Raw genomic sequence first — 25167 nt, forward strand, 5'->3', positions numbered from 1 at the left:
ACCATGTAATTAAACCAAAGTGCATAATTCACGCTCATAACTACACTAGACATTGAAAATATGCAAACAATAATTTAATCACTTAAACATAATTCACATATTCAAGAAATTCACAAAATTTCGCAACAATATACAACAATAATTCAATAAATATGCTAAAAACAGATCATAATATAGATTTTTTGAGATAAAATATCAAGAATGGTAGTGATAAATACCTTCTAATTAAAGTCGATTTCCCTTATTTGCACTCGCAATACTGGAATTTTCTCTGGATGAAAACCCTAGCTTTCGTGTTCTTCAATTCAAGCGCAAGATATGTATGAATGAAACAGAGTACGTGATAAATGAATGCAGAAGAAGGAAGTCTAATCATCATAATTGGAAGGGGGGTTTAATTATGGCAGAAGGAGGAAAAAAGGGCTTTTAAAGAAGGGTATTGTAGTCTTTGTCATTTTTTATTAACCTTAACTTATAACATTAGAACGTTATTAACTTTTTTTTAACATATTAATCACGGTAGTTAAGAAGCCCAAACCATGGATGTACCGTTGATAATTAAAAATATAGTAATGGTACCATTGATAAAAGTCGGAACTTGAGGTGTACCAATGATAATTTCCCTTTATTTTTCTATGGTCCCCTACAGTGGGAATTGACCCGTATGTGGTCTGGTTCAAGGTGTTTTCTAGTTATTGGGAGTATTCAAGTTTTTATACTTGTTGGTTTTATTTGAATTACCCATGTCCAAGGCTAGGTATAGAACAAAGAACATGGCACACTATTGGTTATGAGTTAATTGAGTAAAGGTTCGTATTATTATTCGAGGTTGAGTTGATAAAGGTTATTTTCAGAGTACAATGTGTAATGTAGTTTCGAACTACATTGTTTAAGTGAGTTAATTATATTAATTGTTATATTATTCTTTGTATTCTAATATGTGGTGATTACTCAGCTTTTTGCTGACGTGTGTGTTATTTTGTTATGCTATTTGTGTTTGCGGCCATGTCTTTTTCTTATGGTGGCCCTGCGACGATCTATTTTGGAATTTGTCCTTAATGGTGAGCAGTCAAGATTTTCTAAGCAGGTTGATCAAGTGGTCGTAGCTAAAGGAGCTCAAGTGTTTCGATTAGTTTGTTATAACGAGTTTATAAAGTTGTCCAAATAGCTCACTTAGATTTATTAGGTTGTAATTATTGGGATTTTGTAAGCCTTAACACTTGACAGGTTGTCGAGTGTGGCGGTAATACCTCTTATTTAGGTGTATGCTTCTGCAATTTTATTTAAAGGTTGTCTATTTTTCCTCTTTTTATTGTTTATTATTAGTTAGTAAATCGGGGGTGTTACATTAACAATGGTAGGGCACCTAATACTAAAACACTTTTATCATGCTCTTAATTTTTTTTTCAGAAAAAAAAAATTCAAGACACATTTACGTACTACAATAGGACAATAAGCCAGAAAAAAAAAATAATAATAAACACATCTACGTACCGCAAAAAAAAAAAAAAAAAAAAATTTAAGACACATCTATATACCACAATAGGACATTAAGCCGATTTTTTTTTTTTTTAAAATAAGGACATAAAGCATAGAAAGAATAAGGAGAGGATAAAAAAAAATAAGGACACTAAGAAAAAAAAAAAAGAATTAAAAAAATAAGGACATTAAACATAGAAAGAATAAAGAGAGGATATATTTTTATGAATTAGGAATTCATGACAAAAACACGAGTAAATCAGTGTAATTAGTGTTTATATTTTTATGATTTCTTAACTTTTTACGATTTTCAACTGTAAATTTAATGCTTATATGTAGCCCTAAGAGCTATGTATAGCATTTTCCAATTAAAAAAAATGGAAAAAAAATAAAATAAATGTTGGGTAAGGGATTAGAACTCGTGACTTTGGGTAAACAAAGTAATGCTCTATGTTTCATGTTTCCAACCACTATAACACCTTAGGAAGTAAAGGGGTTAAGTTGAAACGCTTCATCCCAAACTTGACCGAATATATGTTCTCTCTCCCATGATGCAAAACCTCTCGATCAAATTGCCATGGACGCCCCAAAAGGATATCAGAAGGGGTCAACGGGATAACATCACACCAAATAGCATCCTCGTACTCACCCAACTCGAAATTGACTACGGCTTGTTTTGTAACATTAATGCTATTCCCCTCACTTATCCCCAAAATCTTAAATGGTCGCTCATGAACACGAGTTTGCAATTTTTAAACTCATCAACTAGCTTGCTGTTCACAACATTAGTGCAAGAACCGCTATCCACTATCAAAGAGCACACCTTAGAACCAATCAAGCACTCAGTATGGAAGATGTTATGTCGCTCCAAATCAGCATTTTGTCTTTGTGTCCTTGACATTTGTACAGAATCTCTTGTGACCTGAGGAATATACATGACATTAATGTGGATTTACAAAATGTTTTATGCTTAAATATCCTTCTTAATAACATGGCTTGGCAAATGAGCCACAAACAGTCTAGGTTGAACTAGTTGTGAAAGTGCTTCCAAAGAAGAAAGGATATTAGACCTTATTTGCACACCAATTGCTAAGAAAAACAGCATACTTTTCAGATATGAAATTTTTATAATTTGACCTTATTTGATTTGGTCTATCAAATCATTTATGAAATAAACATATATTTGCTTTAGCCTGAGCTGAATAGAAGAAAAACACTTACCTTCGGAAAGGGTGAAGCGAATATATCAGTGATGATATGATCTCAGTCTTTGTCCTTAAAGGAGATAGAAGGATCTGCAACAGAAGTTCCAACATAAAATGAACCCACAAAGAAACAGGATCGAGAATAAAGGTAAAGCAACTGCTATACTAAATAACGTGCAATGCCAATGGTTTGATTGGTTTTAGAAGCTAAAACAGGTTACAAAAGCCATAGTTTGAAGACTTTGAACTTTGAAGCAGCTATGCCTAATAAGTGTGCGACTTCAGAAAACTGAATTTGCATTGCAGTGGTCGTAGAACGTAAATAAACCCATCGGCAGCAAAATTACATAACAGATACTCAGAAAACGGCTATGAAAAAGAAATTTCCTTGACCAAGCAAAAAAAGGCTAGATGGGCACATTAGCCCCTACACGGCTACACTGCTCCCTATTCCTAGACAGGCAACCAAGAATATAGCCATCTTTACTCTTTCAGACTACTTGGGTGATATTCAAAATCACTAAAATCTTTTAAATAATCTATGTTCATAACAAAAAAAATAAAAATTTTATTAATGATCTTTCACATACACTTTTGTATTACACGAAGACAAAATTTAAAGGAAAACCTTCCTCTCCAAACAGCTGGAGTAAAAATCTTTTCAACCAAGGGTTTTCAGTGAGATTTTGAAAGCATCAGTCCAGGGTCAAGTGAGAAAGATGTTAAAATGGGAAGAATGAAAAAGATTTGGCGTGCACAATTTTGGACTGAATGCGCATATTATTTAGGAATTAAATGTGCAATTTTTTTTTTTTTTTTATTCTCGACTCAAACATGATGTGCATATTTTTTAAGCCAAATTTACACCAAAAAAAAAAAATAAAAAATAATCTTAACCAAATGTGCTCATTTAGTATTTTTCCAGTTATAGGCTACACGTATGACCCACACCACCACTGTGAGCTCGCGATAGTCTCTGTACTCTAGCACTTTACCTATTTAACCTATTTAATATACAACCATTTGTATTTCACCTAATACATACTGCATTACCTTGACTAGCTTCTGCCTCACCTAAACTACTTTAGTAAAATGAAGTCAGAGTGGTCAATGACATTGGCTTGCTATCTGTCCAATATTACAACCATAGAACACAACAGAGACTATCAATTCAAAAGGAAGCACTATGCAGTAATGCCAGCACAATTCAATCCACACATAAAAAAACAAAAGTTTATTCATTATTCAGTTAATTCATATAAAACCAAAGCTAATGCTTCAAATTACAACAGCAAAGATAATCTATGTTATGCCCATATGGGAATAGAGTAAAAGTATATACCTAAGTGTATGAACTATGAAGACTTCAGCCACTTCAGGATGAGACTCGTGGATTCGCTGCCTAACATGTTCACTGATATGGTGAGCAGCGCTGACACTGGTGAAAGGATCAACCTGCAAGAGATAGAACAAGGCTCCAACTTAAATCCACAATGTTCACTCTCCACCTCCTTCAGCAAGTCCCCTTTTGTATTTTAGATAACAAAAGAACAATAACAGATAAAAAGAGCTTAACAACAAAGAGATCTCAAACTAGGTAAACAAAGAAAACAAAAAAGATTCAGTTTCATAATATAAAGAATTGAAGAAGAAAAACTTGAAATATAAAGAAAAGAAAAATATAAAGAGCAAATCACAGTTATCACACTGAATATCGATATGACAAAAACAAACATAGGAATATATGATTTGTATTGAGATCGAATTACTTCTTAAAATCTTATTATTCCTCTCTAACCACAACACAAGATAAACAGATGCAAAAACACCATGTTCATACCATATCCAACTTAAGAAATCTTCAATATCCTAAGACTAGTGGACAGATCCACTCCGCATACACTGCCTCGAAAATTTTGTGCCATAAAGTTAAACTAAGTTTTATCTTTTTCAAAGATAGATAATATTCAAAAATACTTAGACCCAGGAATATAAATCAGATACAGGTGCATATTCTATATTCAAGGATACATAGACTCTAATCTGAAGGAAATGAGGGATATTCAAATTTCGAAAATTTGTTTAAAACTAAAAGCACAACACAATTTAATACAACTAATATGCATATGGTTTATGCTGTACAGAATTTGTTTAATTATTTGGGAAGCTGGTAGTGTGTGTATGTGAAATTTTTGTTCATCGTCTATGTAGCTTCCATATTCCTCATCTAGATTCTGAAAGATATAATGAACTATCAATACAATCCACTATAACATACACTGGTCGGCCAATTACACGAAAATTAAAAACTAACATATTTCTCTCATCTAGGAAAAATACACAGTACAAAATAAGGTAGGCCATTTAATATCACAAACACCACCAACCCCTCCTCCTAGATTTACATGATAAGAAAACTAGTTTTGTGCCCGTTAGATGCCCTAAGTTGTTGATTCGATTTTGGGATAAACTTTTGAGTCTAAATGTTAAATCGTAAAACACATCGTTGATATAAATATTATTCTATAAGAGGCATAATCCCTTAACGTAGGATATCATTAATTTATGTAAGAACAGTACGGAGTAAATAAGAAGCACTGAGACAAAAAAAAAAAAAAAAAAGGGTACTATTGTATTATTCATAAGATGATATATGATGTTTCAACAATGATTTATGTTGATTTGTTGTCTCAACAGTAGGAAAAACTACCATAAGTATATAATACAATATAAGTGATCTCAATCTGCTATTAGCAGCATCAGAGACTCATTAATAAAAATGGCCTTATTTGGGCAGAGATTTGATGGGTTCAATGGTTCATCAGTAATTTCAGTATCATTGAATTTGTCCAACACTAAGTTCCAATCTAAAGGCTTCACCTATACGAAAGATATTCACCTTCAAATTTTTTTGAGACAAGGAAAGAATGAGAACAAGAGGAATTTTAAACATGCCATAAAGGTTATAGACAAATCAACACAAGAATCTTCCACTCAAACTCTTTATTTTGACTATCAACTTATAAGTGCTCGGCAAATCAATGAGCTACCCTATCTTCCAATCAACCCTGAAAGCTCCTAGCAAGCATAAGCATAGAAAAGATTAATTCAATGCAACAATTTGAGAAGGCATCTCTACTCTTAGGCTACTTTCCAAATGGAAAATTATGCACCATCACCAAGCTTGTAACTCACCAAAAAGACTAGAAAAGAAACCTGTGAAATCAAGGACTACCATAAAAAACCCATTGATGGCCAATGCTTCACATCCAATTTTTTAGTATGACCAAAAGACAATCTATTTAATATAATTGATGGAGTAAAAATTAAATTTAAAATGCAATTCAGTCAAACAAAGCTTTAAACATGACAATAGTAGTATTGATGAAATAAAGGTAATTAGCGAGTAAAAAGCACTAATTTTTATTATATTGGTGTACATAGATGTTCTTTTTATTTATTTATTTATTATTTTTTTTTATCTTTTTTTTTTTTTTTTTTTTTTCTTTTTGGCACCGGTGAATTTTATCATTTATGTCATCCATTGAATTAAAGTTATGTTTTTATCTTTTAACAGTGGCACTTAATGTAGTGGATTGTTACATGGACAAAATGGCATTAATTGATTGATAAAATTCAAATAAACAAGCTGTAAAATCACTAAACATTATCAATAGCTTGTTGACAACAATTCCAGAAATATCATGATGCACATGTCCAAGTTGAATTAGAGAACATTGAGAAGGTATTATACCTCTATGTGTACATCAAGGTGCAAAAACGAGCCAACCATTCTTCCCCTCAGGTGGTGACATCCCTAAACACATAACCAACGGTATCATTTAGCAAATAAATTATGTGTAGGTCTGAGCAACATAAGGATTATAGATGTATCTAGGATGCGATTTGAAATTAAAAGAATCAGCAACTTTTGGATGGTGATTTGAATCATTAACAGACTATCAATACACCAACTATCAATTTTATTCAATTGGGGTGGTTTAGGGTCGGGTTGAATTTGGGTCAGGTCAATTTAAGGTCGGGTTGGTTCCTAGTTTGAAATTTTCGGGTCGGGTTTGGTTCATTATTTTGGGTGTTAAATTTATTTCGGGTTATCACTTTTGAGTAAAAATTGGGTCTTTTGGGTCGGGTCTATTTTGCTAGGTCTAAGTACAATGCATAATGGCCTTTACATATGGGAATGAATTTTTCTTGGTCCCAAACCCCCAAGCTAAGATGTCAAGATTCAAATATCAAGAGTAGTAGACTAGTAGCTATTATGACAATGACATTGCAACTCTTTTGGTAAAAGCTTTAGAAACGGTTTCTACATGACCACCACAACCAAGAGCAAAATGAGTCCTCAATCACAGATCTAAATGACCACGTGGTTGTTCTGTCGTATACCGTAACACTCTCAGGTGACCTAGAAGAAGCCTAGGTAACTATTCTCATGCAGCAGTAAGCTGATTAGCTCTGCACTAACTGCCCATTCATTCAGATTTGCAAAGGAACTACACCTTAACTTGAATTTATAAGGATAAAATTTACCTTCACTTCTTCAACCTGTAGAATCGTTTCTTGATGACGGTCCAACATCTGCTGTGGAATCGCAGCATCAACCAGCTCTAAAACACTACAGTTTTGAACGAAAAAGTGTTAATCAACTTAGCCAATATATTATCCACATGCTTGTCAACTTGAATTAACACCCTAGACTCAATCTTCACAAAATCATACTTCAACTGTGGAAGATCAATAAGTTTTCTCAGAAGCGATTCAAGCAACATGTCTGTTAATAGTATAAATTTTACAAATGACAACTTAGTTCAGATCGTTGATGGTTTTACACAGGGCTAAACAAAATACCCGAAGATTTGAATACCCGAAGATCCAATGAGCATCCGATCCGATAATTTAGGATGCCCAACCAATATTAATTTCGGATCGTATATCCGAACCAATAATTACTCAATTATTCGGTTTTCGTCAGATATACTTCCTCCATTTTTTTTAATTATTGCTCTACTTGCCTTATAAGGAAGTTTCACAAACATTGCACCATATCCATTCTTTGGAAGCAAATATTTGTGTTTACACTACAAATACCCTATATACCCTTACCTATAATACATAATTTTTTAATTTATGTTTACAATCACAAGGGCAATTTTGTACTTTTACCTTTCTCTCTCTTCCTTTTTCCCACTACCAAAAAATTTGTGCCCAACCCTTTTGGTGCAATATTAAAAGAACACAAACTTTTAAAAAAATCGGGTGTACAATAATTATTGTACATCCATTATAAAGATAACCTAAAGTGATTAAAAGTTACCCCTAAAATGAATAAAAGTTACCCCAATATGCGTTAAGTAACCCAATTCAAATAAAAACTATCTACGTTTTATTAGTAAAGAATCACATTTTAAATGACTAAAAATCAATTATTAGTGATTGAATGTAATTAAATTACCTTTATAAAACTTTTCTTGTTGTTGATTTATATAAAAATTGTATTATGTTTAAAGTTACCCAAAAAAAACAAAAAGTTACCCTAAAAATAGCTAAAAGTTACCCTTATACTGCTCGATGCACACTAATATTAGTGTAAACCGGATGTATACAAAAGTTTTTGTTAAAAGAATTAAGGAAATATGAAAGAATTTCCAAAATATTTTGGATTTCGGATATCGAAAGACGTATATCAATACATGCTAGTAAAAAATTGATAAACAGTGGTTGTAGACTAGTAGTATAAAGGGGCCCAAAATTGATTTGATTAATTCATAAACTTATCCAAACTAGTAACAAGCTATAAAATATATCATACACAATAAGATAAAAATACTCGAATAGTTTTATTTTATTTTATTTTATTTTTACCGAAAAAATATCTAAACAATTCTTTGTGTAATGCGTTTTACTTTTCAATGTAACTAATCGACATTCATACATCATACTTATCATCAATTTAAGATCACATCTTGAATAAAGGGGGGGGGGGGGGGGAATTACAAATACGTTCGAGGTTAGAAACTGCACAACTTCCACCAGTCTTTCTTATTTTGCCTTTTCTCCATCAAAATTTATATTTTAAAAGTTTAAATACCAATTTTACTTGTTATAAAAATAAAGAAATAAAGAAATCCAGATCAAATCTAGACATCAATCTATTAAAGGTTGACAAATACCATACCTACGGTAACCAGTTTCCAGACCTGCTTTTAGAATCATGCCAGACACACGAAGTCCAGCAAGGGGATCAAAAAACTTTAGACCAAGAATGGATCCTCCTGATGACAAAATTAAAAGACACTTGTTAGCAACAATTCTGTCAGTCAAAAGAACAAAACTATGCAATATGATCACATTATTTACGTCATTAATTTCATAATCATAACAAATTTTTAAAATGATGATATATTATACTTCATATTTTGTACTTTGTATATTATAATAAAGTAAGTGAAATGATTGGTTCAAAAAAAGTTGTAAGTGAAATGATAGGAGTAATGATCACAACAGGTTATAAGCCAGCCCTCTTTGAACAGTTAAGTCTATAACTCTTCCAGTAACATTCTTGAGAAAGATACCAACTTTCAAAAGCTTATAACCTGTAGCAGATAGGGTCTTCCTCTTGTTTTTTTTTTTTTTTTTTTTTTTTTTGAGGCTAAGGCAAAGGCACCCTACCAGACTGGAACCTTGCACAAGTCAACCTGACTTGGGTTAGTGGCAAGAAAACGCAGCATAAGGTTTTGCCAGCTTGATACAAATGACAGTCATGAGACAAATGTACCTTGGCACAATGGCACATAACTAATAATGATCTCCAGAAAAAATAGAGAATAATATGGTAGGTGCCTAGGTAAGGGGCAAATAGCTGAGAGCTAACAAAGTAACAGTAAGCAGCACTAGCGTTTTATTTTGCAATACATGAACCGAGGCTAAATAAATAAGTAGCACTTGTCAACTGAGAGAAGTGCTGAGTAGCACAATAGAATACTGGATAAGAGTAAGACAAGTGGCAGAGGCCCTGCTTTAATACACAAAATAAACGCTGAAGCTTCTGGCATCAGTTTCAAAGACTATGTAGGATAATATACTCCATGTATGCTAACCAGTCATGTCATGTATCTATAAGTGTGAGATCTGCCTAATTTACCACGCCAAGCTTGCTGGCTTTTCTTTACTCAATTACTGCAGAAGTTTGATATCGGAATGATGCTGGTACTGAAAACTTAAAAGTTGTGAAATAAACTTAGGCTGTGGGGATTAAAATTCATCTATAAGCTACACATTCACAATAGGCAGTTCTTCCTACCCCAATAAGAGCGACGAAAGAAGAGATAGCATCAGCCCTATGATGCCATGCATTTGCTATCATTAGCCCACTGCCTTCTTTTTCCCCAGCTCTCTTTGTTATCCAAAAAAGACTGCAACAATAATAGAAAATATTAATATCAATAAGGGTGGATGAGATCCATTGAAATACAAAACAGGATTATCAGATAGTGATTGAAGAAGCATATAAGACTATAAACAAAGGGAAGGCCAAACTAAAGTACTAAACTATAATCCAAAAGGATAACAGCAAAGTGATAGGAGCTAGCCAAGCTTCAATAGATTGGATAAGTCATAGAATAAAATAAATATACCCATCTTTTACAGCGATGGATAAAATAGCCATAATCAATGCTAGAATCGGGTGATCCATATCGATCTTATGGTCATGCCCACTATGATGACCATGCTCATGCATCAAGGATTGATTAACAGCTTCAGGGGATGTTGTAAGCAAACCCTGCAAAACATCATAGTTTTGTTAGGAAATCAGACAGCATTTGGTCTATTAATAAAAATATAGTAATATAGCTACATAACAAAAAAATAACTCCAAGACAACCTAATACTTTAGCCAAAGTTTCTTTACCTGTTAAATCGTATTATTTATTACAAAATTTTAAAATTGAGGAGGATCAAGGGAAAAGAGAAGAAACTAGAAAGATACACATTTGACTGACATAGGGAGATTTTGAAATTTTTGCCTCAGTGGACCAGCAGCAAAGATTTTAACATCATAACCAACCTTGCCATGAACATTTAAGATTTAACACTGCAATAATCATCAGTTACTCCCAGATTTCCCCATTGATCCTTAAAAAAAATAAAATAAACACATTCCAGCCAGAATTATGTTGTTCAGTCTCCAAACTTTCAAGCTGTAACGTGACCCAACTTTGAATTTTCAAAATCATTGTATAAGTACAACATCCATAATTGGCTACTATGAGATAAGATACTTTTGCTAAACTTGACACAATTACTACTTGGACTTTATCAGATTTCTACAAAGATTTTTTGCCTAGAGTTCCAATTTAACAAGTTCTAGGATTACTAAATCATTAGATTTAATAATTGAGCAATCAAACACATTTTTTCCAATTAAAGTTTACTAAGAGTCTAACTAATGTGCCTCAAAATAATAAGGCAATTTAGTGGATTACATCACTTACATGTTTGAAGAAACTCAACAATATTGATACTTTGCAGAAACAAAGACCTGCTAAATGTCAATCTCTAAATGTGCATGTCTATTGTTTCAGTAGTGAGAAGAATCAATCTCTCAAAGCCTTATCTATTGCCATTGTGGGTTAGCAAACTTGGCATCCTTACTATGCAAGAGGTTGTTTTTCAAGCAATCAATCAATCAAAGCCTTAATCCCATAAATGGGGTCAGCTACATGAACCAAAAGTGATTATTTCATGTAGTCATCGACAGAAGCTCAAGAAAGGAGAGCCAGTCAGCCCACATGTGCTCAAAATGATCGGATTATTTGAGAACATGGGAAGGCTTGATGCGGGGTATTCAACTGAAATGGCTATTGACATCATTCTCCATTCCCTTCACAAAGGCTATGACCAGTTCAAGATGAACTACAACATGCATAGCATGGAGAAAACCCTCACCGAGCTTCATGGGATGTTGAAGCAAGCTCAAGGATGAGGGAAGGCATGATATGCTAATGATTAAGAAGGGCAAGCCATTCAAAAGGGCGGGCAAAAAGAAGAAGGGCTTCAGGGGGAAAGGAAAGAAGAACTTTCCGCCTAAGCCGAAAGCTACCAAAGACAACAAGGAGAAAAATGTAGCATCTTCTAAGTCTGATTCTGAATGCTTCTATTGTAAGAAGAAGGGACATTGGAAGAGAGACTGCCTCAAATTCAAGGAAGATAAGAAGAACGGAACCGTACATCAGGTATTTACGTTATAGACTTTAACTTCACTAGCTCGGCTTCATGGGTATTAGATACCGGATGTGGCTCACACCTTTGTTCCGATTCACAGGCAATAAGGAAGAACACTGGGAGGCTAGCGAAGGGAGAGATCGAGCTCTGGGTAGGAAATGGAGCAAGGATTGGTGCTATATCCGTAGGATCTCTTAGTTTGTCTTTGCCCACGGGGCTAGTTTTGGAACTTGACAATGTTTATTGTGTTCCCAACATTACCAAAAACATCATTTCAATTTCGGCGTTGGACGCCAAAGGTTTTGAATTTCGAGTTAAGGACCAATCATGTTCATTTTATCTCGATAATGTTTTATATGGTACGGCACATTCAGAAAATGGTCTTTATGTGTTATCTCTAGACAAAGAAATTTATAACGTTAATAATCCTGCAAAGAAAGCTAAGACTACACCGTCTAGTCAAACTTACTTGTGGCATTGTCGTCTTGGCCACATTAACATCAAACGCATCAAGAAGCTTCTTCCAGAAGGTATTCTTGACTAATTTGATTTAGAATCCTTTGAGAATTGCTAAGGATGTTTATTAGGCAAGATGATAAAGCAACCATTCTCCAAGTTGGGAGAAAGGGCCGGTGACTTGTTGGGACTAATACACACCAATGTATGCGGGCCAATGAGTACACCCGCAAGGAGTGGTTATCGGTATTTCATAACCTTCACGGACGACTATAGTAGATATGGTTATGTCTATCTAATGTCGCACAAATTTGAATCGTTTGATAAATTCAAGGAATTTCAGAACGAAGTTGAAAACCAAATCTGCAAGAAAATCAAAGCGCTTCGATCGGATCGAGGTGGCGAATATTTGAGCCAAGAATTCGATGACCATCTGAAAGAACATGGAATACTTTCAGAGTTGACACCTCCGGGAACTCCTCAATGGAATGGAGTATCTGAAAGGAGGAATCGAACCCTGTTAGACATGGTCCGCTCGATTATGGGTCTTAGTGAACTTCCAATCTCTTTCTGGGGACATGCACTTTTAACTGCAGCACTTACACTGAATCGTGTTCCGTCAAAGGCAGTGGAAAAGACTCCATATGACTTATGGACAAATAAACCTCCAAGGTTGTCTTTTCTCAAGATTTGGGGATGCGAAGCATATGTCAAGAAACTCATTTCTGACAAACTTCATCCGAAATCTGACAAGGTTTACTTTGTGGGTTATCCAAAAGAAACCAAAGGGTATTACTTCTACAACAAATCCGAGAACAAAGTGTTTGTTGCTCGTGATGGTGTCTTTTTAGAGAAGGATCATCTCTCCAAAATGACAAGTGGGAGGAAAATCGAACTCGACAAAGTTCGAGAGGACGAGCAACAAGGACAAGTTGACAATCAAAGTGCTCACGAAGCATCTGTTGACATTGGTCAAAGTCAAAATATGCAAAGTCAAATCGACAATGCAAATGCTCAGTCCATTACCCTACGTAGGTCAACTCGGCCAAGATCTCAACCTGACAGATATCTCGGTGTTGTATTAACCGAAGATCAGGACATCCTAGTAGTGGATGGAGATGAGCCGGCAACCTACAAGCAAGCTATGACGAGCCCCGACTCTGCAAAATGGCAAGAGGCCATGAAATTCGAAATGGACTCCATGTTTGAAAATCAAGTATGGGACTTGGTTGATTTACCCGTAGGTTACACACCTATCGGATGTAAATGGATTTTCAAGATGAAAACCGACAAAGATGGAAATGTATTCATTTACAAAGCAAGGCTGGTAGCAAAAGGTTACAGGCAAATTCACGGCGTTGATTATGATGAAACCTTTTCTCCAATAGCTATGCTTAAGTCCGTTCGAATTCTTCTAGCGATTGCTGCATATTACAATTATGAAATATGGCAGATGGACGTCAAAACCGCCTTCCTCAATGGAATTTTGGAAGAAACTGTGTACATGACACAACCTGAAGGTTTTGTCGACCAGAACAATCCTAAGAAGGTATGCAAGCTTAAGAAGTCCATTTATGGATTAAAGCAAGCAAGCAGAAGTTGGAATCTGCGATTTAATGAAGCCATCAGTAAGTTTGGTTTTATCAAGAATCCAGATGAGTCTTGTGTTTACAAGAAGGTCAGTGGGAGTGACATCGACTTCCTAGTCTTATATGTCGATGACATTTTGCTCATTGGAAATAGCATTCCGTTGTTAGAGTCTGTAAAGGCTTGGCTCGGGAAATGTTTTTCAATGAAAGACTTGGGAGAAGCTCAGCACATACTAAGCATCAAGATCTATAGGGATAGATCAAAGAGGATGATAGGAATGAGTCAAAGTACTTACATCGATAAGGTACTAGCTCGATTCCAAATGGAAGGAGCCAAGAGAGGGCACCTACCCATGTCACATGGCATAACCTTAAGCAAGAAGCAGTGTCCAAAGACACCTGATGAGCGAGAAAGGATGAGTCGTATTCCATATGCTTCGCTTATTGGATCGATCATGTATGCCATGATATGTACTAGGCCGGATGTATCGTATGCCTTGAGTGCTACGAGCCGATACCAATCAGACCTAGGAGAGGCGCATTGAACTGCGGCCAAGAATATTCTGAAGTACCTGAAAAGGAACAAGGATAAATTCCTGGTCTATGGCGGTAAAGATGAATTGGTTGTTGAGGGATATACCGACGCAAGCTTCCAGACAAACAGACAGAGACGACTCCAAGACACAATCCGGATACATATTCTGTCTCAATGGAGGAGCGTTTAGTTGGAAGAGTGCAAAGCAAAGCACAACCGCTGATTCTACAACTGAAGCCGAGTACTTGGCAGCGTCTGAGGCAGCCAAGGAGGCAGTTTGGATTCGCAAGTTCATTGATGAACTTGGTGTTGTACCCTCCATTGTGACAACAATGGAGCTATTGCTCAGGCTAGAGAGCCACGAGAACATCAGAAGGTCAAACATGTCAAGAGGCGATTTCACATGATTCGAGAATGGAAGACAGAGGGTGAAATCAGAATTTGCAAAGTGGGAACGGATGACAATGTAGCCGATCCACTTACTAAACCCTTGTCTCAAGTGAAGCACAACAAACACATTCAGGCAATGGGAATCAAGCATGTCGCGAACTGGCTTTGATTTCCATATTATAGTGTCTTAATTAAATTTTGGACAATGTTAATGTAAAGCACTATGATGAACCATTCAGTTTTTGGAGTAATTAAAATTTTTCATGCAATTTAATTCACTCCGTCTCTATTTAATTGTGGTTTAGAATTAAATAATGAGTCCATTCGATTTTAATAAATATTCAAAATAGGGTATCAAGTTAATGGCTTGGATAAAGAAACACCTATTAAGTGAACATTAGATATTTTAATCGAAAATTATCCCTAGTCAAGGTCATATTTTTGTGGACGATTAATGACCATTAGAGATTAGTGTGTAGTATGATTTATAGCACCGTTTCTTGTGCTATGAGGATATAAATCATTTGCACAGGTATTGGTTTAGAACCATACTGGATCGACCTATGAGAATACTTTAAGAGATTTAAAATCGTCATAAGTATTTTTCTCATTATTACTATCAGAACTCTTTTCCTTGACCATGAGTAGTGGGAGGTCTCTTGTTTGACTAGTCCGCTTTGGTATCCGCCAAACGTTTGCCGTAACTGGGGATTATAACGATAGATATCAGGCGGCTAGGTCCTCTTAGTAAGAGAAGCTACATTACAAGACTGGAAATGTCCCCCTACTAACAATAGGGAACATGTCTTGTTGTTTACAAGGCCTCTCGAAGAGCGAGACTGTGAAAATGCATGGCCGTGCTCAGATGGATTTTAGAAATCATCTGCTTATTGACAGTCAAACTCGGATTTCGAGAAACACTTCTGGACGTTAGCTTTAAATTAATTTGTGGAATTTCATGATCCCACATTGATGGGATAGAAATTCCCACTCATACTTTCCTCTATAAATACCAACCTTGGGATTTGGAGTAAAGTGTTTGAGTGGGAGTTAGAAAGAGCATTCCATATTTTGGGAAAAACTCTTAAACTCCATTAACACTTGGGTTTTGGTCGGACCTTGCTAACTCCAAGGTAGCGGACCTAAAAAGTCGTGTTCGTCCTTTGTGGGTGGATACCGTTGGAGGCACGGCATTTGCGGTGCTCAAGGCTTTCAAGTAAGAGCCCGTTTTGAGAGGGCGAAGCTCGCTTCAAGGGTATGATTCGTTCTTCCTTTTCTTGTGTTTATTTATTTATGCTTTATGATTTTATTAATTACGAGTGGTTCCTTGGGTCGGGGTTGTTTCCGCGGTGAGTCAGACTCACCAATCCCCAACAGTTCACGCAAATCGAGGTTTTTTTAACACGCAAAACAAGGTATTTTCGATAATTTTTTGTCAATTCTGACCTCAAATTGGATCCATAGGGATAAAGTGCCCCCCAAAACCCCTAAAGAGCCTGTGTTTGACACGAAAATCGAAGAATTTAAAAAATTCCGTTAGGTTTTTACGACAGGTGGTAAAAAACAACTTTTAATTTTTTATTTGGTGGTAAAATAAAAGTTTTAGAAGTTTTGGTGGTAAAAAACATTTTTTTGATTTTTGGTGGTAAAAGTAAAAAAATCCTAAAAATAAAAAATCATAAAATATAAGTATATGTCAGAAAACAAATTCATAAGGGTAAAGACATATAAAATGCCATAAACATGCATAGAAATAATAATAGTAATAATAATAATAAACAACAATCAAAGCCTTAATCCAAAAGATGGGGTCGGCACATGGGTATCAAAGAGGGAAAAAATCTACCATATGGGCGTTCTTTGTCTCTAGGCACTCTCACAGCTTTATATGAGAGTAAAGCAATGCTGCTGAGAGCCTGCAATAAAGATATACAAATTAAAGTAAGCACACAAATATATTTCACTATCAACACAACTAAGACAAAAATTCATATGATGTAGACAATGCAAGTTAAACAAACAATACTCGGACAATTATTTGTTCAAAAGATAAACAATTTTATGATATCTGATTGTCTTCTCCTTTCTTCCGTCTCCCTTGACCACAATACAAAAGACAGGGGGGAAGGAGCAGGTAACACCTGGCAAGTTTGTTATTCCATAGATGACCATTTTAATGCAATCAATAGTGTAAAGCAAGGTATAATTATTCTTTTAGGCAAATTAACGTGTCAATAACTCATATCAAAACAAAGATCTGTTAATTCCCATAGGAGGATTCAACTTTCATTCACATACCCAGCACTTTCCTTAGACTATGTTCTTATAATCTTATCACTAAATTTCAAGAACTTATTACTAGTTCCATATCAAAATTAGACCATATCTTCTTACTCCGGTTAACTTAATACTCCCTCCGTCACAATTTATTTGCCTCATTGTTTAATTTGGGCTCAAACTTTAAAACCGACCGCAACTTCTCACTAATTTATAAGAAATAATATAGTCAAGTGGGAATTTGTTAAATTCATTACAATGTCTACTTTAAGAAAATCTAAATTTTATAATTTTTACGTGTATAAAATTGGAGATATTTATGTTTTATGTTGAAAATCGTGAGAATTCAAATGGGGCAAACGAATAGGGACACAGGTGTACAAAATTTCTTTGTTTGTGTAATAACAAAAGTTATGATTTTTAGACACTTAAGGAGAAATATAAAATAAAATAACTACACACGAATATAACAAAACCCCACACGATAATGTTTTATCTTGAATATTAACATCATATTACAGTAAACGTTTAATCAGACTAGATTGATCTTAATAAACTCATATCAGAAAAGATCTATATTTACTCAAACCAAAACACCTTACTTCAAGTGAAAAGAACAAAGTCATAGGCTAACTCAGAATTAACCAACATATAAACTAACATCTAATCTCCTAAACTACTAATTAACCATTCTCATAGTGTTAAAATAAGATCACAAAGCCAGTCCAGTATTAGTATAAAAGTAAGTTTTCTTTCACAATTCAGCAAGTAACCCGGGGCATATAATACTAGTACAAAACTACCAATTACTTCATTACAATTATTAGTTCAGATTATACAGCTCCAGTACAGGTCAAAAAATGTTTGATCACTTAGAGCAGCAGATGAGGTGTGATTTCATTTTAACTCCTATCAAGTGATAAAGTAACTACAATTATACACCTCTTAGCATATATCTATGAAACTCCCAATCACCTCTCAACCAGAAAGAAAAGTCGGATCATGGCATGTGAGCCGGGGCTTCCTTCCTGGTACTAAACTAGCTTAAAGTCGGATATATGCATGATTGACAATTTAACATGATAAAAGTAATAAGTGAGCCCGTTCAAGGGACATGTTCTCATCTATTGAGGGATTTGAGGGAAACAAAAGAAACTCCAGCCAGCAATAGGAGCCTAAGGTTCATTGAGGGTCCTCTTCTCGCCAAATTGTATTTGATCTTGCTCCCAAAGTCCCAATACTTTATTTCAACTCAATCTACAATTATTCTTGATAATCATGTTGCAATTTTAAGTCATAATCTTTACTTGAAAACCAATACCATGGTATTTACCAGTCAGATTAAGCAAAGCAACAAACTTTAGAAAATTTAAGTGAAAAATCTGGCAGTCTTAACTGTATTTTGGACCACCCAATATTGGGAAATATTCTATAAACCCTGTTTCAAACCAACAATTATTCTACAATCCAATCACATGCATTACTATCAAGTGTCAAGTCAGTGTACAATAATTAAGTACGAGAAAACACATTTCTAATCCACAAAATCAACTATTACACAACTATTGCAAGATTCTATTGCACCTAAAACAGCATACTAGTTTTCATCCATTATGCAAGTCATTTGACACATTAAATGCCTTGTTTTGCTCAACAAGCCTAGCTCCATAAATAGTTAACAGTTCCTCAAAGGTGACATTTCCATAAAATATGAGTTTACAATTACGATTTTCATGTTTGGCTGTTAGCACAGAAGAATAATAACCCCATTAACAAACAAAAATAGCTTAAAAGGATAAAAAGGATACATCGAGGTACAGATGAACTATAAAAGTGCGACTTAACCTTCCTGATTATCGATCCAAGCTTCAAACTTCAATGATTTCAAAGGAAATAAGTCAACTAGAAATTAAGTTAGCTACAAGGGTAGTCAACAAAACAACATAATATTCCATTTCTATATTAGTTTGACTCAAAATAACAGGTGACTTCCTAAATTTAATAAATTTCTTTGAAACTTTTTATATTACTCTTCAAAATACCCTTAACAATGAATTTCAAATGACGAGTATACTGATGGCAAAGAGGAAAAGATTAAAATAGCAAAGAGTTATTGTGGACTGGTATATTGACTCAATTCCTTAAAATGACCAGATTCTTGGTTAGTGGTTATTAAAGATGCAGGAAGCAACTCTTATAGTTCTCTTAAATACTAAGAACCAAACAAACAAAGACCTAGGAACTCAGTACACTGTGAATGTTAGTCATTGCTAAACCATGTGCGCAAACTTTTCAAGAGCTACTGAGCTATAGCACATATGTTAATTAAACTGGTAGAAACTAGAATGTTCTGAGGAGACTTCCACTGTTCCACATAGCTCTTAACACCCTATATCAAGCGAGTGGCATCTAAGTTAAACTCAGAGGTATGTATTTGTTTTATTTTGTAACAACGAAGTAGGATCAAACTTATGGCATAGTTATTATAGGTCAGATCACTTCAAAATGTTTGGTAAAGAGCTTCCAATATTTCCTCAATTTCAGCAACATAATGTGTCACTGTCACATTGGGCAATAGCTAGTACAAAGACATACCTACATACAATCATAAAACACCAAATAGTTAGCTTTCTCACTTCTGTAACACAAAGAAAAAAAGGGTCTACTCAAGCATGCCATGTTTGGATATAAATTTACTTTATCTGATAGCTAGAGGTTTGATATGAGTGGAATGAGCCATACCCACCTCCCACCTTGGGTTTCTAAACCATATACCTTGTGGGTTTGAGGTATGTACCTTGTGGGTTAGAGGTATGAGTTTAGAAATTGGAATTTCTTGACCAGACAATAGGCATGGGTTCTACTCATGCCAAATCCATACCTCATACCTAAAATCTACGAATCAAAAGCCCCCTAAAGACTTTTCTCTATAGTTCTTACTTGTAAGTTTAGATCATTTCAGAAAATGAGATGACACACATTCATCAACTAGTTAATGACAAAACCACACTTTTCAAGTCTTTATTAATTACAACCATTTTGGCATAACACATCATCACAAAACACTGTTCTTTCCCTCAACACTTGTACTCAATATTTTTAGAAACCTTACAAAGATAAGAAAGTACAGTAGACATTGTAAGGCACAAATTTATAGTTAGTTTATTGGAAAAGAAAGATCCCAATATCTTCCATTTACATGTCCCAGACTTTTTTGGAATAAATATTCAATATTAGAAGTGAAACTCAACACTGTTCTTCACTAAACAATTAATCAATAATACCCGCACAAGACGCAGAACTTCCCTCAAAAGTTTGCCTAGCCATAAATCCAGAAATTCAAAATTTAATTTTCGAGAAAAAATCATACACAACTCCGCTCCTTGGCTCACTCTAGTAATAAAAAATTAAAAAAAAAAATATATATATATATATATATATATATATAAAAAAAATTAAAAAAAAAAAAAAAAAAAAAAAAAAAAAAAAACTTTCTCCTAATACATAACAATAGAATCACTCATAAACTTCTCCAACAGTCTGCATAAAATGCACATACTATTTCAAAACCCGAAAACTTAATATCATTACAATTTTACAAATATACTGTAAATTGTACTCTTAATCAAACCAAATAACCCTCTTCCCCTAATTAACAATCAAAACTAAACATGCACATTGCAATTAAAATACCAAATTTCCAAACAACCCATCAAATAAAATAGCACAAACATCAAAATAATTATGCACATTGCAATTCCAATACCAAATTTCCAAACAACCCATCAAATAAATAGCACAAACGTCAATATAATTACACAAAAAATATAAAATTACAAGATAAAATGAGGTATTAAAATTGGTAAATTACCACATCGGGAGAGAGAATGCGCGGCGTCGGCAATGATAGCGGTGCTACCGGAGGAGTAACCGGTGACGGCTTTTCCGACTGTCAAACCAATATCAGCAGCAAGTCCGAGCTTAGAAATATCCTCACTCTTCTTGCTAGAATCATGATATGGGCCATGATGATGATGATGTGAAATTGTGAATACCAACGTTTGAAAATTTGGGAATTTGGGGGGTTGATAATGACATTTGAAGGATCATTAATTTCTTGAAATTGGGTTGTTAAAGAGTTGATTTTGGATGGATTGTGAAGAGTAAAGATTGAATTTTTATGGGTAGTTGAGGAAATTCTTCAAAAATATGGCTTGTAAATGAGATTTACTTGAAGAATCTGAACCCCATTATAGATTGAACTATTGAAGTTAGCTACTGATAGGTTTTTTTTTTTTTTTTTTGAATAGTAGCTACTGATAGTTGTTAAAGACAAAATGCACACTTTGAAATTTTAAAGAATATTTCCCATGAAACGAACCTGATTCTCTCAAAAATTCTTTTTTCAGATTTTGTTTCACTTGGTTTAAACTTGCACTTTATTTATTTATTTATTTATTTTTAAAGTGCGAAGTACTTTTTTTTCCACAAGACTACCTTCATTAATTTTTAATTGTAACTTAGTAACAAAAAATTAAACTAAGAGGCTAAAATCAACCGCTACATATCCACGAGTGTTTGATGGCACCTCTTCCTCATTCTTATTTTGGTTTTGGTATCATGGAAACCTTTTGCAACCAAACATGCAAACCAGCAAAACTCTTACTTAACTTCGCGTAGTGAGCCACCACATTAACCTTTCCTTGCTTCAACTACGAGATGACCTTTGCATTGTCTGAATCCAAGATCACGTCCCTTAGAGCAGCTTCCACAGCAACTTGCAGTGCTAAACGAGCTCCCATAGCTTCCATCACATCACTTGAAAAAGCACCTTGGACATTATCACACACCGAGGCCTTAATATCCCCTACATTGTCTCGCATTACAGCTCCAAGGCCTATCAAGTTGCTTTCAAGCTTAGCAGCATCTGTTTTCATTTTATAAGCCTGCTGCCTGCATTGGGAGGACTCCATCTAGCAGGAGCAGGGGCAACATCTCTCTTCAAAACCAAGTCTCAATATAACTCCACAACTTGAATCATGTATGTATATATTCTTCGTTTATCGACCATATATCTAATTTGATTTAATTTGATTTAATTTCACTTCTTTACCGTACTCTGAAGTAGTCCAAAGTAACATCTTTGTTTGTTTTTGTTAAAAACAAAAAAGTATCAAGGAGAGAAATTGAATTGGGGTCAAAATTTCACAGTTAATACCAAGATATTAAGCATTGAAAGACAAATATTACAACTCACAAGTAAACAATGATACTGTGAAATAAACTTATGGTGTATGATTCAGTTCCTAGCAAAAAAAAAAAAATGCTATTATTATTGACATTGTAACCTCTGTGTAATCAGAAAAAATCCTTGAGCATTGTCATAATACGATTCTCAATATATGCTAGTTCGTCTCCCCTTTCAAAGGGATTTGGAAAGGAAAGCAGGAGAGAAGCTCGGGTTCCAAAACAAAACAAAACAAAACTGCAGCCTATCTTTGCAAAATTTGATGCTCAACATCTCTCAGCCAGTCGTGCAGTGACTACTCTGAGTTTCGAATAAACCTTTCCAGCAGGTGACCCTAATATTAGGCTGCAGAGTGAACTGCGTGCCACTTTTATGTTTGTGCAAGACCCCAAAATGTGAATCTTTGAGTCTGCGATTACAATGCGTGTCCTTGTAGAATTTTCAATGGCAAACTTTGTTTTACCTCCTTTACCAGAAAGCCTCCCGATAGCACGAGACTTGTGATCACCTTTAAGTGTTTTAACATCCTTGATCTCAATTGAATCAACATAAAGTTCATCTACCCTCAAAAGGGCAATTGCATCTGTAACATCAAAGCCAAGCATGAAGGCATGGACAAAATCAGCGCACTTCTGCAGGTTACTTACATCAGGAGTATCAGCCCTTGTCTTGAGCTCAACCTTGCGATCTTTAAGATCTTTAAGATTCATCCTTATGTCAATTTTCATCTGCTCGTAAACTGGGTTGTAAATTTCAAGCCATGCTTTTTTCAAGGGTGTGTAACGATGAGGAGGAACACCCACCTTTCTGAATTGTACTTGACCATCAGACATCTCATGAGCCCTCAAAGCCCCAAATCTAGGCCTTGGTGGAAGAGAAGCAGATACTGAATTTGATGTCTCAACTTCCATGGCATTCATGTTTGTTTTTCCTCGTATTTACAGAGAAAAACTAAACAACATATCACAAAAAGAGAGAATAATGTAAGAACCTTTCAAAGTTGTTAGTTATCACTTACAAATCGATACTCTTAACACTGAAATATATCATCAAAGCAAAAATGGTACTCCGTATACATATAACATTTCAAGAGTTATCCTAACTTCCTAAGCTCTCTTAAACATTTCAATATACCAATATACGAGTAGCATCAATCAACAAACGAAGAAAAGGCGCTCCAAGAGCATAATTATAGCCGTTTTCAAGCACAAGAATAACAGGACAAGCAAGAAATCACCTTAAAGCTACTCTCTTCAAGACTTCAATTACAGAATTTCGGTCATTGGATGTTAAGTCCAACTTCCGAAACTCAATCTAATTCTCTTATAAACTATTGGTATTAGAAATAGCCTTCACCAAAACACACATTCATTATCACAAGTATTCATTATTGCTTCACAAATGTGCAAGACTATGCTATGAAGCATCTAGACCCTCTCATAAACTCAAACAAACCCGAGATCGATTTCGATTGCATAATGCAGATAATATACATGGTAAATTCATCATTGTATAATCCTTTGCAATTTGCAAATAAGTAAACATTCACTAAACTATTGCCACTCAAACTATCAACATAAAACATAAATTCTTCAAGAACCCAGTACATATTACATGAACATCCCATACATTGTATTACGATTTTCATATTTACAATTTTTCATCCAAAATAATACTTCTTAGGATTTTTAAGAAAGACACTGAAATAAGGAAAAAAAAATCATTTTTTATAATTCTACACTAACAGTTACAGTAAAGGGTTGTACAAACAAAAGTAAAATTAGCAACCAAATATATAACACTTAATAATCAAAATCACGTTAAATTTATAGCCAATAGTTCGATAATCCGAACGCTAAATTGTCCGACTATACTAACAATTGATTAGATTGACAATAAACCCAAGATTGTGAAATTGAAATTCAATAATTGTAGAAAAATATATAGCTCACCTCAGAAATTTATTTAATGGAGGAGAGAAAGCTCGGTAGGCGCTTGAGCGCTTCAATGGAGTAAATAGAGGATGGAGGTAGACGAGGAGGGGTTTTTACTTTTTAGGAAAAAAAAAAGGTGGAAAAATCACACCAAAAAAAAAAAAACAGAGGTAATTGTAATTTTTTTTTTTTTTTGACAAGACAGAGGTAATTGTAATTAATATTCACAAGGGTATATATTTTTAAAAAAAATTACTTAATGGTATCTCCTCTCCTCTCCCCTCTCCCTCTTTGCTAGGGTTTTTTAAAAGTTGGCCGTTTAGGCATGAAATAATCTAAATTCTTCGAAAATTAGACTATTTTCGACCCTTTTTCCTTGTTTTTCTTTGATTTTGCATTCTAGGTTTCAATAATTCCCCATTTGTGGGATTTTTAGTTTGTTTTATTTTTTGTGTGTTTATTTCCTAGATTTTGATCTATGGAATTTAAGGGTTGTTCATTATCAAGGACTGATGCGGGTTTGCAAGGCATGTCATTTCGGCGGGCACATGAAGATGGATCAGAGGGTAGGTTTCTCCATGACTGCATACGCAAAGGCGAAAGTTGTTCCATAGATAGTCTCTCGTGTGATATGAAAGCCTGTGGCGATATTACCGGGAGACGCTCCCTTACGGAAATTCTATGCGGTGTCTGTAGTGTTGATGAAGCAATTAGCCTTTTGATTTGTTTTGTAATGTTCTTGTTGGGGTTGAATGTCTTTGTAGATATCGTATAGCTTTCTTATTAATGGATTTTTTTCTTTCTCAGAAAA

The 25167-nt window shown here is 34.6% G+C and overlaps 1 protein-coding gene and 1 pseudogene across 2 annotated transcripts; both read right to left on the bottom strand.

Annotated features, from left to right (window-relative positions):
• Positions 1-1533: 1533 nt before the first annotated feature.
• Positions 1534-21469, bottom strand: LOC145614945 (metal tolerance protein C1-like). Its single transcript, XM_081670025.1, has 10 exons — positions 21046-21469; positions 16744-16813; positions 10340-10485; positions 10006-10117; positions 8881-8977; positions 7236-7320; positions 6439-6501; positions 4027-4139; positions 2701-2774; positions 1534-2401 (listed from the first exon to the last, which is right to left on the bottom strand). Exons 5-9 carry the CDS (start codon positions 8916-8918, stop codon positions 2756-2758), a joined length of 318 nt encoding a protein of 105 aa, XP_081526151.1. The 5' UTR covers positions 8919-8977; positions 10006-10117; positions 10340-10485; positions 16744-16813; positions 21046-21469; the 3' UTR covers positions 1534-2401; positions 2701-2755.
• Positions 21470-22385: 916 nt separating this feature from the next.
• Positions 22386-24491, bottom strand: LOC145614952 (uncharacterized; annotated as a pseudogene). The gene is made up of 2 exons (XR_014107187.1): positions 24375-24491; positions 22386-23373 (listed from the first exon to the last, which is right to left on the bottom strand). The product of XR_014107187.1 is annotated as an uncharacterized LOC145614952 (transcript).
• Positions 24492-25167: the final 676 nt, after the last annotated feature.

Source organism: Chenopodium album, chromosome 3, assembly GCF_948465745.1.
Source record: "Chenopodium album chromosome 3, dcCheAlbu1.1, whole genome shotgun sequence".
NCBI classification, from domain to species: Eukaryota; Viridiplantae; Streptophyta; class Magnoliopsida; order Caryophyllales; family Amaranthaceae; genus Chenopodium; species Chenopodium album.

Coding starts and splice junctions, on each gene's coding strand:
- LOC145614945 (XM_081670025.1), bottom strand. CDS start 8,918: ATGATTCTAAAAGCAGGTCTGGAAACTGGTTACCGTAG. Junction 7,321..8,880: donor CTGGAAACTGGTTACCGTAG/GTATGGTATTTG, acceptor TCAAAACTGTAG/TGTTTTAGAGCTGGTTGATG. Junction 6,502..7,235: donor TACAGGTTGAAGAAGTGAAG/GTAAATTTTATC, acceptor TTATGTGTTTAG/GGATGTCACCACCTGAGGGG.